Genomic DNA, 13,760 nt, shown 5'->3' with positions numbered 1-13,760 from the left:
CTCCTCTGTAACACGAGAGCCACATGACCAATAGGAAGACAAACAGTCTGGAAGTTAGTGTATTTCTTCCGCAAACTTTTTAAGGTGAGTCCATTTCTGTTCAGAATGTTTCATAGTGGACAGGTTTATATAGGTTAACTGTGATAGTAGTGATAAGACGCTTTAATAGGAAGTGATAGATGTAAATGTATCGACTCAATTCCAGTCTCTCGTTACATAATGGAGCATTTCTTCCTCTTTGACGCGCCGTAGTAATGTCAAAAAATGGCCAAATACGCTTATTTTGTTAACGCAGCTTTCATTTAATAAAGTGAAGTGGGCGATTAGATGAATCTGCGAAATGTAATGAAGTTTAAACAAAAAAAAGTTTTGACTCTTATGGGCGTTGGTTGCCAGATCTGCCGCTTCTCTTTTTCCAGGAAGTGTCAAACTTTTTAAAGGCGTTAATCACTTGTGCTGCGTTGTAACAAACAAACAAAAAACCCTACTCTGTGGTGTTAACCTGCGATGTTTGTTTGGCTCTCTGTCCTTCGGCTGTAAAATGATACAATTAGAGAGCCTGTACACGGACGGATCAATACCTCCTCCATTAGAAGGACGCATTAACAGGGCGTTAGTTCTCTCAGTGGTCACACTACTGGAAGTGGTCAGCCAGGGGGGGGGCTTGGTCATCTCTGTGTTCAGCAGGAAGCTCTGCCACGTGACACACGTGAAGCATGGCAACATGCACATATCACTTCGATTAATTTGGATTTTTATCTTAATCACAAATGCTGTTAAATATTTCCAATGTAGCTTACTGTTGTTCAGCACATTACATAACACTATTTATTACCAGCTTACCAAAACAAAGTGCAAATACCACACTTTAAGCAAATAAACAACCAAACTACTATCAGCTAAATTCATTTAAAGTATCAAAAGTACACGTTTTGCAGAAAAGTGTCCTCGGCCGACACATTATTACATTATTAGATACCGATGCATCAATGTGCAGCATTTTACTGATGTGAGATAATTAATGTGGTAGGAAACAAGAAAGAACTAAAATAAAACTACTTCTCAAATCTCTTCTTTTTTCGGGACTTTTTCCTAATATTTGCAATTTTATAAAATATAGGTGGCCATTTACTCCTCAAACACTTGATTAAACCATCTGAGAAGTGTATTAGTTTTTGTGCATTAAATATAACAAGTGGTCACAAGCTTAAATGGTTGGAAATCATTAGTAACGGTGCATTTTATTTTATATCGTTCTTTTTTTATATAAAATCTTAATCTGAAAATAATGTTTCCCTCTGAAATGAAGTAGAATAACATGGAAATACTCAGGTTGAATGCCTCAAGGTTGTACTTCAGTACAGTAAATGTTTTTTGTTACTTTTCATCACTGTATATTACTGAGCATATAAAACACATATTAGTTTAAAAAAACAAGACTTGTTATGTTTGTCTGTAGCCTGGACTTCATGTCTCTGGTGAGATGCACTTCCAGCTCTCTGTCTCTGAAAATGTGATTTCTTTAAACACTTTTATGTTTAAATTGTATGTTAGATGGTGCTTCACATGCACTCAGACTGTGGTAACACAACCCCCGCGAGAGAGAGAGAGAGAGAGAGAGAGAGAGAGAGAGAGAGAGAGATCAGTGGAAAACAGGAATCACAGTTTTAGCTCAGTCAAATCAAATCAGATACAGTAACTGTAAATGTTCAAACATCCTGCTGGAATTAACTTTTCTTTGTGGTTTTTGTTGCCGAGTCTGGTCTGAGGTAATTATGCAGATACGTGCTGGTATTTATAGCACAATTTAACCATTTTTAGAATGTTGTGCTTGACATTTAAAGGATGCTTTAAATAAATAGTTTGATAAACTGGCTTTCCACCCAAGACAAGATGAAAGATTGCTACCGCTCTCAGGCTGAGAAACAAGTGTTATCTTCTCACTGCCATCTTCTGCAGTCCAGCTAGATAAAGACAAACCCCACAGAGCAGACCTCAGCAGAGGGACGAACAAGCTGACAAATTATTTTCCATTGTCTTGTTGCCGTGGTAACATGCTGAGTTTCACAGGAAAACGCACCCTTGCCCATCAAGTTAAACCTCCTACACTTAATCACTTCCCACGCCTGCTGCTCCATTATTGACTGGGCTGGCTGAGGGAGAAAAAGCACTGCTGCTGTTTGTCCTCCAGCTACAACTAAAAAAAACTAAAACTAAACATTAACAACTCTCAGAAAGCCAGAAACACAAATCAAAACATGTGACAATGACAGCTAAAGTTGCTGCTTAGACAATGAATGTGAGACTGAGTTTGTGAAGCCAGTGGATGACTAGCATGATGTTGCACCAAAATTGGATTTTTTCCCAAATTACACATTTCCATTTTTGCAAAAGGGCATGTCTGAACATGCCCAGAGACAAAATCTTGGTTGCTCTTACAGTCAGCTTTTTCTCTGTTTCCTGGCCTTCGGGAAGAGGTGTTTGTGTGAAATAAGATTTTCCAAAGCAAAGGTTTGATATTTGGACATATGCTTATTCACTTTCTTGCAGAGAGTTAGATGTTTCCAGTCATCATGCTAAGCTAAACTAACTGGCTGCTGGCTGTAGCTTCATACTGGAAGAATAGAAATTATAGTGGTATTGATTTTCTCTTCTAACTATGGTCAAGAAAGCAAATAAGTGCATTTCCCAAAATGTAAACTATTCCTTTAAGCATAACATTTCCTTATTGAGCTTCAGAATAATAGGCAGAGTGGCTGACAGGGAGTTAGAAGAGCTAATGTATCAATGCATATTAATAATGCTTTAAGAGATCTGGTATGGGATTTATTGTCTTAATGGTAATGATTTTAATACTTTCACATATATATCTTTTATCTCTTGACTTCAAGGTGTTTTTTCAGAGTTGTTCATCTCCAAGCCAGCTTCGACTTAATGTTATGAAACTTATGATTCAGTCCTCATTGGATTATTATTACGATTGCACAATATGAGGATATTCGTGTCATAAAGCCACCAGAGACTACCATACCAAGGCACCCTTCCCCTTTTTAAAGAATTTATCATTCCAAGCACATTTCGTTTTACCCACACATTATTGTAATGTGTCTTTGCAAGTTGTCTATATTAAATGTGAGCCTTGCTCATGTCTTTACATTCTTGACATTGTATGAGAAAAATTCTGCATTGCTTGTTTGAGATAAATAACCGCTACTCCCCTTTGGCTATTCTCATAGTGCCCACAATGGAGACTTAAAAATGTCATTGAGTCTATTAATGAAACTGTTGATTTTCCAGGTGTAAACTCACAAAAAAACATACACAGTTCAACCCCTACAACCTTTCGTCACTGCTGAATTCTCTTTGCATTGTTGACTCAGCGCTCACTGGGTGTGGCCTGTAGCCTGCACTGAGCTCACTTGGCTGTTTCTTTCTTTCCTTATCAGTTGTTGCTGTGTTGTAAGAGGAGCAAGAGAGCAGGCCAACAACACCGGAACACAACTGTAAGTACATCAAGGAAATCCAACATTTGTTTCTGTCAATAAAACCGAAATGTCTCATACTTTCTGCCCCATTTGTGTTCAGTTTTACACCTGTATGCTTGTTCCTAGAATACATTTTATTGGTTAAATGTATCAGTTTCTGACCGTGTCAATATTTTTTCTCTTGTTAGAATCAGTCTGAGAAACAGCATCAGCAAAGATGACAAGCCAGCTACAGCAGCTTGTAGCAGACAAAAAGGATATGGTGGAGACTGTGATGGAATTGTTTGAACAGGGAGCTGAAGTGGTGGCCAGTATCGCCGGCGACCTTTTCCCCATTTTCTCCATCGCTGCTCCAATTGTAAAACTGGCTCTAGATAATGTGGAAAGCAAAGAGGCTGCTTTCATGAAGGAGCAGTTTCAGAAGGTGCGAGAGCGTCTGGAGGTGGTCTCAGAGGAGATTCAGCGGATCAACGATGAGATCAAGAAGAGCGGATTGGATGCTGTGTATTTCCCAGTTGAGGAGAACATCACTAACCAGTTCAGGAAGTACATGGACATCCTCAACGCCAAACCCAAGTTCCGAGAGGTCAAGAAGAAACTTTTCCTGGAGCATTTTGCCAAGACCGGCGGTGACAAAAACCTCATCACCCTTTACAACTCTGTGACGGGAGAGAACTTCTCTGGGGAATCTGTGCTGGAGATCACCCTGAACTACGAAGAGAAAAGTCGCCGGCCGGTTGAGGACTTCTGCGCCAGGCTGAAGAAGCTCTTCTGCATCGGGCTCATCGCACTTTTGGGCCACGCCGCTCTGAAGGGATATGATGAGGAGGACGTGCTTCTGAAAGACTGGGGTGAGAAGATGAATACTGTCCAGAATAAAATGAATGTTGTCATCGAAGACTGCATCGTCAGCTTCCCCAAGCAGGCCGAGATAGATGTCCGTCGTCTGGTGAGAGATGAGCCAAACTTAACCAACCAACAGCTAGCTGATGCTATCATAGAGAAACTAAAGAAGAAGTATGACTGGGTTGGCTGGTCCGTGCGTATATTTAGGACCCCGTCTGGCCTGTTCGCCAACAAGAAGGATTACCACTGCCCGACAGGAAAGAGTCGCTTCCAGGTCCCTTCGTCAGATGAGAAACTCAATGTCTGGGTGTCCTACTGCTCCTCACCGGAGCCTGTGGATAAGAATCACATCCAGCAGCTGATACAGAGTCAGAAGAAAGTCTCGGTGGTCGGTGTAGCTGAGGACCTGTTTGAGAAGTTGCCCGGTTCCTGCATGGTCCACACTGTCAAAACCAGCAAAGACCTGGCCTGCTCCTGGAGCTTCACAGATGAGCTCCACTACTGGGAGGAGCACAAAAACATCTACGTCTGCGCTCACTCTGCTTGAAGTTTTAAGACGCTGTAAAAACTCTCAAAACTCAGTCACTCTTTGATTTTAGGTAGTTTCATATTTACACAGATAATCACAGAGTTGATTGCTGCCTCCCTGCTTGGCCTCAGTAGTGAAATACTACACAGCATGTTCCTGACTAAACATCTCTAGTAGATTTTTTACAGAATTATTCCCTTTTTCTACGAGTGCTTACTGTTACAGTAGTTTCTTGCTGATGTGAAGGTGCATCATGTCAAGTCCATTTTATTTAAATAGCCCAATATCACAAATCCCAAAGTTGCCTGTGTGTGTGTACTTTCAACAAGAAAGTAACATACACTAGATACTTTAACTAAGAGTTATGACCTTTTTCATCCCATGCAGCTGGGCTTTGTTTATTTCTCGGAACTGACGGACGAGCTTTGCCCTTTTGTTTAGGCTTTATTATATCACAGTGTCTCCTCTTTTTGTAATGAGATTGGTAAGTAGTGTAACGCAATTTGTTGCTGAAAAATTGTGGTATAAGATCAACAAAGTTGTTGATTAAGAATTCAGCTGGCTTACGGAGATAATGTGCTGCTGGTAGAGATAAGCGGTGACCTGGCCCTGTAGAGGACATATACACCAAAGCTATGAGAGAAAAATGCCTGACTCCAGAGTCTGTGACAGAAACCTTCATTTTGATTTCACTTCCTGTACTCATCTCACAAAAATAACAAATCTTGTTACTGGCTGCCGTACAGCACGAAAAAAAGCACAAGAGACAAGGCCTCGAACAACATTTGCTGTGGTGAACCTGCCTTGAACATGCCGAGGCGTAGTGACAGCAGCACTTTGTTTACATACAGATGCCTAGCATAGCTATTCTTGTGTCATGTCTTCACCTGTGTGGTTGTGCAACACATACTGGAAAGTTGTATCTGCTTAGTGGTTGAGGATTTACTTCTATATAGAAATAAATTGTTGAATTTTGGACAATGTAAATTGTGGGTCTGGGATTTTTTTTTTCTAGACAAATGTGTATAATTTGACCATGATAAACAGTACTTTGTAAGAACTACAGTATGTCATGGAGACACTACCGAAAGACACCACTGACCTGTCTTAATAGTTTTAGATCATTTGTTCTTTATTGCAAACCGCTGTAATTTGTGTTTCTTCTTTGTTTGTGTGTTGTTTAAATGTTATCACCTTTTCTTCTTATATTTCTCTTTGAATTTCTTTTATTATTTGACCAAAACAAGCAACATATTAACTGTAGAATTATTTTTTGTTTATCTTGCGCTCTTCCAGATATTTCCATTTCCATAATTTATATTTGGGTTTTCAGTGTCTTAGATTCAAAATCCTGTTGGTAAACCAAAGCAATGATTATGTTAAATCTTCCAAATAAACTCAGTTATACATCATTGGCTTGTGATTTTTTTGTGAAGGACTTACAGTTTGTCTGGTTCAACACAAACATCTTACAGAACTAAGTGAAAAAAATGAAGCAAATTTTCTTTGTATCTTCTAGGATAATTGGTTTTGTGATGGTTATATTATAATATTTGCTGCAAGTTAAACAAGACATGTGAAACTGCTCAACTGACCCCCTCAAAAACGAGATGGTACATCTCAAGGGGTTATCCTGATAAAAGAATTTGAAGAAAACTGCAGTGTCATTCATGAATGTACATGTATATTTCAAAACATGAACATTTACAGATATGGTGGTTATATCGGTGGTTACTCTTATCCTAATGTGTGTGCTGTGCATGCATCACACTAAAAATAATTTGGATTTTACTTTGACTCTTGAAGACTAAATAAATATACAAATTTGATATAAGTAGGCCTAGTACATATTTTCACTCCACTGAAGTGTCATTAAGCAAGGAATTCAACACCCAGCTGGAATCTTGCATCTTAGTAAAAAACAAAAAAAAAGAGAAAAAGGATATTATGGTTAGCTAGCTGGGAAACACCCATAGTGCTCTATAATTATGTGGTTGTGGCTTTTCTATCTTTGGTGTATGAAGACTCATGGCCCTGCAGTGCATCACACTGACGGGTCAAGTGCCCTGACATAAATGAACAAGTGCAAAGGAAAACAAGAGAGTCAAAGATTGTTGTCTACATATGTTTTTACTAGGATCAAATTTAAACCAAAGAAAATGCAGATTAAAGATGTGAAGAGAAGTCACTAAAGGCTTTAGAAAAGTATGGGTGAAATTTTATAACAAAAATATATATATATACCTAGATTCAAAATGGTCATATTTTGATTTTATTATGTTGAATTATTGATGGAGATGTACAGTCTGTCTGAAATTACAACACCTGCTACCTATAAGGAGATCTGATCCTTTAATCCTCTGTAAAAGGCCAACACAGTGAACTCAAGCTAAATGTGACCTCTGACTTTACATGATAAAAAGCCAAATGAAACTCAAACTTTTAACAAAAAGACTTCATCATAATGCAAGCTTCATCACATAATGACACAGAGGTAGTACTGTGTTTCAAGATAGTGATATATCCTGTTGACCAGAGATTCCTGCTACTGGTTTTCCCAACAGGTTAAAGGTTTCCAACTCAACCCCAGCTTGGGGGTCTGCCCCCAAACAGAGATAAATCTGAAGTGTCAAAAGTCAGGTAAAGTTAGGAAAGAATAGAATAAAACTGGTTCATCTCGTCTTTGCTCTTTTCTTGTGAATATTGTGTTTCCACTTCTTCAGGTCCCTAGAAAATGTGATGATTTTGACTATGCTTTAAATGCTCCCAGCTAATATGTAACCGGTAACCTGGATATGCATGGGGTTGTGAGATGGGTGTTAAGCCAAAAGGTTTGGGAATATCTACTCCTACACAAGTTCATGTTCAGGGTCATTTAATTTATTTTTATACAACAAGTCACAAGCTAGTCTCAACAGAAGCCAAAGAGATAAGAAATAAGAAGAATACCCTGATAGACACGCAATAGCTGCAGAACAACATGTGCAGTTGCATGGACAATACAGTGGTAGAGTTAAAGCACAAACTTAAAATGCAGATGGTCCTCTGTTCAGTGCCAGCAAAAGAAATTCTAACATTTTGGAAGCTCCGACTGTCTTTTGATGTCAAGAAAAGTACTCCAATTACCAGACCTGGCTTGCACAGGAGACAGACCTTGTTGTCAGGATGCCTGTTTGCCAATGGAACAAAGACTTTTAAACATTCCCTTTGAGCAAATCTCTCAGAAGTGCTTTTCAAGTTTCCACTGCCGAGTGACCCACTTACATTGATGCTCAGTGAGTGATGGCCCACACACTGCTTCATCAGCACCTTTAAGAAACAGGCAGAAAATGATCAACAGTGACAAACATCTGTGTTATGGGAAGATCTTTTAGAATATTCTGGACATATTTCAAACCATTTGGGGAACTTGAAAATAGATCATCTCTTTTTAAGTAAAGAATCTTTTGGCAAAAAGTTGCTTATTTACACATTCAGCAGATAAGTAGAAACAATATAAATCATTTGACGATTTATTTCTGGCCTTCTGATGAATGTTAGTCCAATACTAACTCTCTTTTTAGCTCGGTTTTTGGTCTCCACCAACCCCTAAGGCAAACATTTGGTTCTTTAGCTGCTAAATGCGCCACTGTGTTCACCAGCTAGTTGCTAACTGTGTCTGTCTGCTGTTTGGTGCTGATCAGGTAGTGTACAGTAGGATTTTTATACTTTTTGCTCAAAAATTACACCATGTGAGCAGGGAGAGGGGACAAATAAGTAGTTGGAAAATGTCCATGATTTTACACTTTGACCTAGACCTTGAAATGTTAATAAAAAGAAGAATGCACAATCCCAAGACTTGTCAGTACTAATATGTTCACGTCTTTGGCGTTGTCCTTCAGATCTTTTTTACCCCTCTGTTTGGAGGCCGCTACAGGCCGGTTTCTGTCTTCGGCCAGGTGGGTTAAAGGGGCTGCTGATACGAAACATTTGAATAGGGGATGTGATGCTTTTAATCAGTCCAGAATTACTCTTCCATGAATATGATTTGGCCACACAGCCCTGCATTGAGGCCGGCCCATCAGGTGACCTCAGGAACGCAGAAAAACATCACGTGGCAACAGAAAGATTCGCCCGCATTGCAGAATTACATCGTGCTGCCGCCCGTCACCTCAGTGTAACCCTCAACGCTGCCTTAATTTAGTCTCAATAGAAATAGCAGTCATTTTGGTAAAAAAAATAAAAAATAGTCACACATTTTAAATCAGGTGGTGAAGGTCAGAAAGAGCGTGGGAGGGGCTGGTTTTCTGAGGCATCATCTGCTCAGGGCTCTCAATGCAGCTTGCTTCAAAATTGGGAACCAAATAGATTTGGTTTCCAGGAAGCTGAAATAGTCTGTTGATGCTGAACAAAGTGAAGGAGACATCAAAGAAGACACAATCAAGTTAGTCGGTTACTAATATGCTCCCACGCAGAGCCGATGTTTGAATCCTTAATCTTCTTTGAAGGAGTTCTTTATGGCTCAGCTACTGGGTTTTACATCCAAACTTAGTCATATTTAATATATTTCAGTTAAGTAGTCAAGCAGTGGTACCGTTGTTCACTTCTGTGGATATATTACTAAAATATATATACATGTAAGTTACATTACATTAACAAACAACAATTATTACAATAACAAACTGTAATTGTGTAAATTAGCTGTTTATCTCTGCAGCTTTTGTGTTGATGTTGTTTGACAGTGAAAAAATGTAGTACATTAGAAGTTTGCTTCTACCTTTATAAGATAATACTACTCATGAGTAGTCAAATACGTAGTAATCAATGCTAAAAATGTTTTTTAAACACATTTTAATTTCGAAATAAAAACTCTACCTTTATCACACGGTGCCAACAATTTGATTATTTCTTAACCCTCCTGTTGTCCTCGGGTCAAATTTGACCCTTTTAAAAAAATGTCTATATCTGAAATATTACACCGCTCTTTGCAAATACAATTGATCACTTTCATTCCTGAAGAAACTCATCTGTATTCTCCTCTGATCTTAACTATTAGTCAAAATAATTTGTAATTTCTGCGTTTTTAACTCAAATACTGGGTATAATTCTATATAAATGAGGGTTTTTGACCATGAATTCAAAAAAGTACTGTAAAACTAATGGCAGTAAGATGGTTTTAGTGAAAACAAAAAAAAAGGCTGAAAAGGGGAGAAAAAAAATTCAAATATTTGTCTGTTTTTGACCGCGGAGGACAACACGAGGGTTACACTGGATACATTTAAAGCTGCTCTAGTCAATATATTTATATTACCAGCTCTGCGGAGCAAGTTAGTGTTTCCAGCTCATTGGTTTGGGTTTATAAGTAATATATCGTTCAACATAAACTCATAGAACATAGGGCATTTGCAAATGGACTCAAAGCATACAGAGATCAGGGTACGCCACAGCAAAGAGAAAAAAAGGTCCATTACTTGCCGCTGCTTGCCTTGGCCACAGGTCCCTGGTATTGAAAGGGCAACAGTTTCTGAGATGTCAGAGGAAATCAGATGATACATTAAAATGTCTAGCACCTGTGACCTTTTAAGCAACAACTTTTTTTCGTCTCACTTCATGCATATTCTGAATTGTATATCACCACTACAATAATCATATGTTAATTAGACCCATCAATCCACCTGACTGCCTCCCTGTCCCTCTTTTTATACTACATTGCCTGACTTCCTCCTTAGAGGCATCCCTGCAGGCCCTGGCTCTCAGTTAAGTAACATACGAATTGAATAGTGCATTACTTTTCGTACAAACAGTGAATGTGAACTGCCTATAGATGGCTGCCCTTCCCCCATGTTGAAATCAATTGATTTAGGTTAAAATAAATGCATAGGTGTCAATGCTTTATGACATTTGCCTGACATTAACTGTCTTGAATAATTTGTGGTGAATTATGCTCTAAAATCACAAACCTCTTGACTTACTACAATCCCTGTCCTCAAACACCAGGTTTTCACTCTCTGTCCCCCTTGTTATTGTGATCCTCTGTCCTCCCTCCTCACATGCCAATTGTCAAGGCAAGACCCAACAAGCTTACATGGCACTGCTATCTCACTACGTGTCAAAGAAAATCCTCTACTATGGAGCTTTAGAGATGGTATCAACCCTAACCCAAAATGTAACCTAAAGGCATCTTTCAGATCCTTTCGCCTTTTTAAAGCTTGTACTTGTTGTGACTGCAATGTCTGTTTTGCAATATTACAAAAAAGAAAAAACTATGACACAAACCCCACATATGTAAGGCCTTCAGCCATCATCATCCACCTCTTCAGTACTCCTGACTGGTTTCTCTCCCATCATAAAGCAAAAAAAGGTTAGAAAACAGACACTGACTTGAGCAGAGCACATAGTCCACAATTGTGGTGCAGGAAATCGGATACACTTTACATGAGGGTATCTACATAAGAGTGACATGTTTGTGTCTTGTTTATACTGTCATGAACGTGTCATAAACAGTATAAACAAGACACAAACATGTATGACATAACGCTTCTTTTATTTTAAGTGTCATTTGGTTTTGTCATGACAAGTTAGGGCCAGGGTCCATGTGTCATGACCGTCATGTCACTCTTATGTAGATCATTTCAAGTATTTCAAGTGTTACAAGGAAATCTGTGGCAACCGGTTAAATAATATTGTTCTGGTCAGTTAAGTAAGTACTTTTCAAAACGTGTTTAATTTAAGCAAAGGATTGTTGCTCAAAATAAAATTTTCTCTCATGGAAAAACATCTTTGATACCCCTTAAAAAAGCACATGTACAGTACATGTATCACATGTAAAGAACATTTAACACCATTTTAATTATATGAGTGTTGTGGACATTTCAAACGTGATAAATTCCCATCCTGTTGGGGCTTGTGATTTCCAGACATTTCACAAGAAAAATGTAAGAAAATACATGTGAAATCAACAGTTATCCAAATAGGCATGTGAAGTATTTGGACAATTTATATAATATAAACTGTGGTATTTTACATGAATATTGCATATTTCGTGTATGAAAAGAAAACATGAACTTTTTTTTAAGGGAGTTAGGGGTTATGGTCTGCTAAAGGGAACCTAAGTGGTAATAATGAGGGTGCTCCTTTAAACAGGTTACGTAGACTTCTTCCACCTCATCATTTAGGAATAAGAATACATAAAAAAACACAGACATACCTGTGGCTCTGCCTTAAGCCACTCATGGCTTTGTACTGTAACTGTGTAGTGCAAAAGGAATTCAACATGAATCAACAAGAACATTCGAGGCACCTGCTGCAATTTTAATGAGGACAGATTGTAGACAATAGGACAGGTGCCTCCGTCATGTTCAGATATTTAAGAGTCTAGACTGAAGCTTCCTAGAATAAAGCTCCTGTTCTGATATAAGTATGACTCTGCTTAAAAAATAGCTTGCATTGTTATGTGTTGCAGTAAAGATAAACTGCTAAATAGCTTCCCAGAATACTGCAATTTCTTCTCAGCTGTGTGTTGTTATTTTAAAGCTACGCAGATTTTAAATTGTTATTTGGGAGAAAATTTGGATTTCAGGGCTTTAAAAAAATTAAAAAGAAATTAATTTAAAAGAAAAACAACAAAAAAACAGGGATTGTATCTTTAGAACTCAAAACATAACTTGGATGTTTTAGTTGGATGCATTGGGTTATTCAGGGATATTAAGAGTGCTTTTCAGGTAGATACATGTTTCTAAATTCACCTATTTTAATACAGGCCAGCTACAGTAACCCATGGTTGACTCATTGTCAGCACAGCTCTGAAGTCAGAAAACCCTTTATAATAAATCAGTCTTGCACCAGATCTGTAAAATAAAAATAAATTTCAAACCAGATTATAGCTCAATTTTGAATCTTGAAGCAATGATTCAGTTTTGTCATGGTATTGCTAATCTATCAAAAATACACATAAGGCTTGTATCGTGTGGAGGCGCCTACAGTTTTGTAGGCATTACTTAGAATTCCTCATGGGGGCGGCAGAAACTACAACCTAATGCTTTAAAACATAGCATCAATATTAAAATAATCATTATCCATATAGGAATCTGTTTGCGCACTGTAATCATTGTACATGCACAAATAAGGAAAAACAGGTAACGTGTGTGTATTTTAGGGCATGACTGCCACCTAATGGAAAACGGTGTCATCACAGGTTGAGGAAATGAATGATTATTCATCATTGAAGAAAACACTTAAACCATTAGCTCAACCATTAGCTTAGCATTCAGCTTTAAGACATTGAGGTGTAGTTTATATAAACCCGCCTATTGCTGCCAGCACAGCTTTACATGTGGCGACCACAAACGTAATACACACACGGAACACAGCCAGCAGTGTTTATGGAGGATTATTCTGTACCCACATACTGGGGTTATCAGTATCAGTTAGTTTTTTTTTTAATTTACAAGCAGATTTGTAAATTAATTGTGCATATTGAGTTTAAAGCAGATGAGTGACTTGTATTATATTTTCTGAAATGCATTCCAGGCATTGCAGACTGGCTGCTCTCTAAATTGGAGAGGTCTGCCTTAAACTCTCCAAAAAAAACATTACACTTAATCTCCAAACCTTGGTTTGCCATCAGTCAGATTGGAACATTTTTACATTTTCCCACATGTAAATCAGTGCTGGCAGTACTAAACGGAGTACATGACCTACACTTCAATGTCTTAAAGCTTTAATTCAGTTTAATAACAAAATGTATCTCCCTAATCAAAACAAATAATCTAATTGTAGCTAGTGAAATAATTGGAGGTTAACTCTTTTGCAAGGCACGATATGCATTTCATATTCTCATGAGGGGCTGAGCCCCCCTACAGGTCTGATCCCTGAAGTGCCCCTGGGGATAACAACAACAACAACAACAACAACAATAATAA

General features: G+C 38.2%; 1 protein-coding gene across 2 annotated transcripts in view; it reads left to right on the top strand.

Annotated features, from left to right (window-relative positions):
- Positions 1 to 6,272, top strand: part of rpz4 (rapunzel 4) — a 10,755-nt gene extending 4,483 nt beyond the window's left edge. The window contains exons 1-3 of one of the 2 annotated variants that reach the window (XM_032518455.1): positions 1 to 84; positions 3,447 to 3,503; positions 3,674 to 6,272. The exon at positions 1 to 84 is cut by the window's left edge and continues 238 nt beyond it. In XM_032518455.1, coding sequence (XP_032374346.1) covers positions 3,703 to 4,878 — 1,176 coding nt within the window. In that variant the 5' untranslated portion in view covers positions 1 to 84; positions 3,447 to 3,503; positions 3,674 to 3,702 and the 3' untranslated portion in view covers positions 4,879 to 6,272. The remainder of the gene's footprint in view (positions 85 to 3,446; positions 3,504 to 3,673) is intronic. The other variant, XM_032518456.1, reaches the window with a different exon arrangement.
- The last annotated feature ends 7,488 nt before the right edge of the window (positions 6,273 to 13,760 follow it).

The sequence above is a fragment of the Etheostoma spectabile genome, chromosome 6, assembly GCF_008692095.1.
Source record: "Etheostoma spectabile isolate EspeVRDwgs_2016 chromosome 6, UIUC_Espe_1.0, whole genome shotgun sequence".
NCBI classification, from domain to species: domain Eukaryota; kingdom Metazoa; phylum Chordata; class Actinopteri; order Perciformes; family Percidae; genus Etheostoma; species Etheostoma spectabile.
The sequence above is the reverse complement of the archived record's forward strand: the minus strand, read 5'-3'. Positions and strand labels throughout refer to the sequence as shown.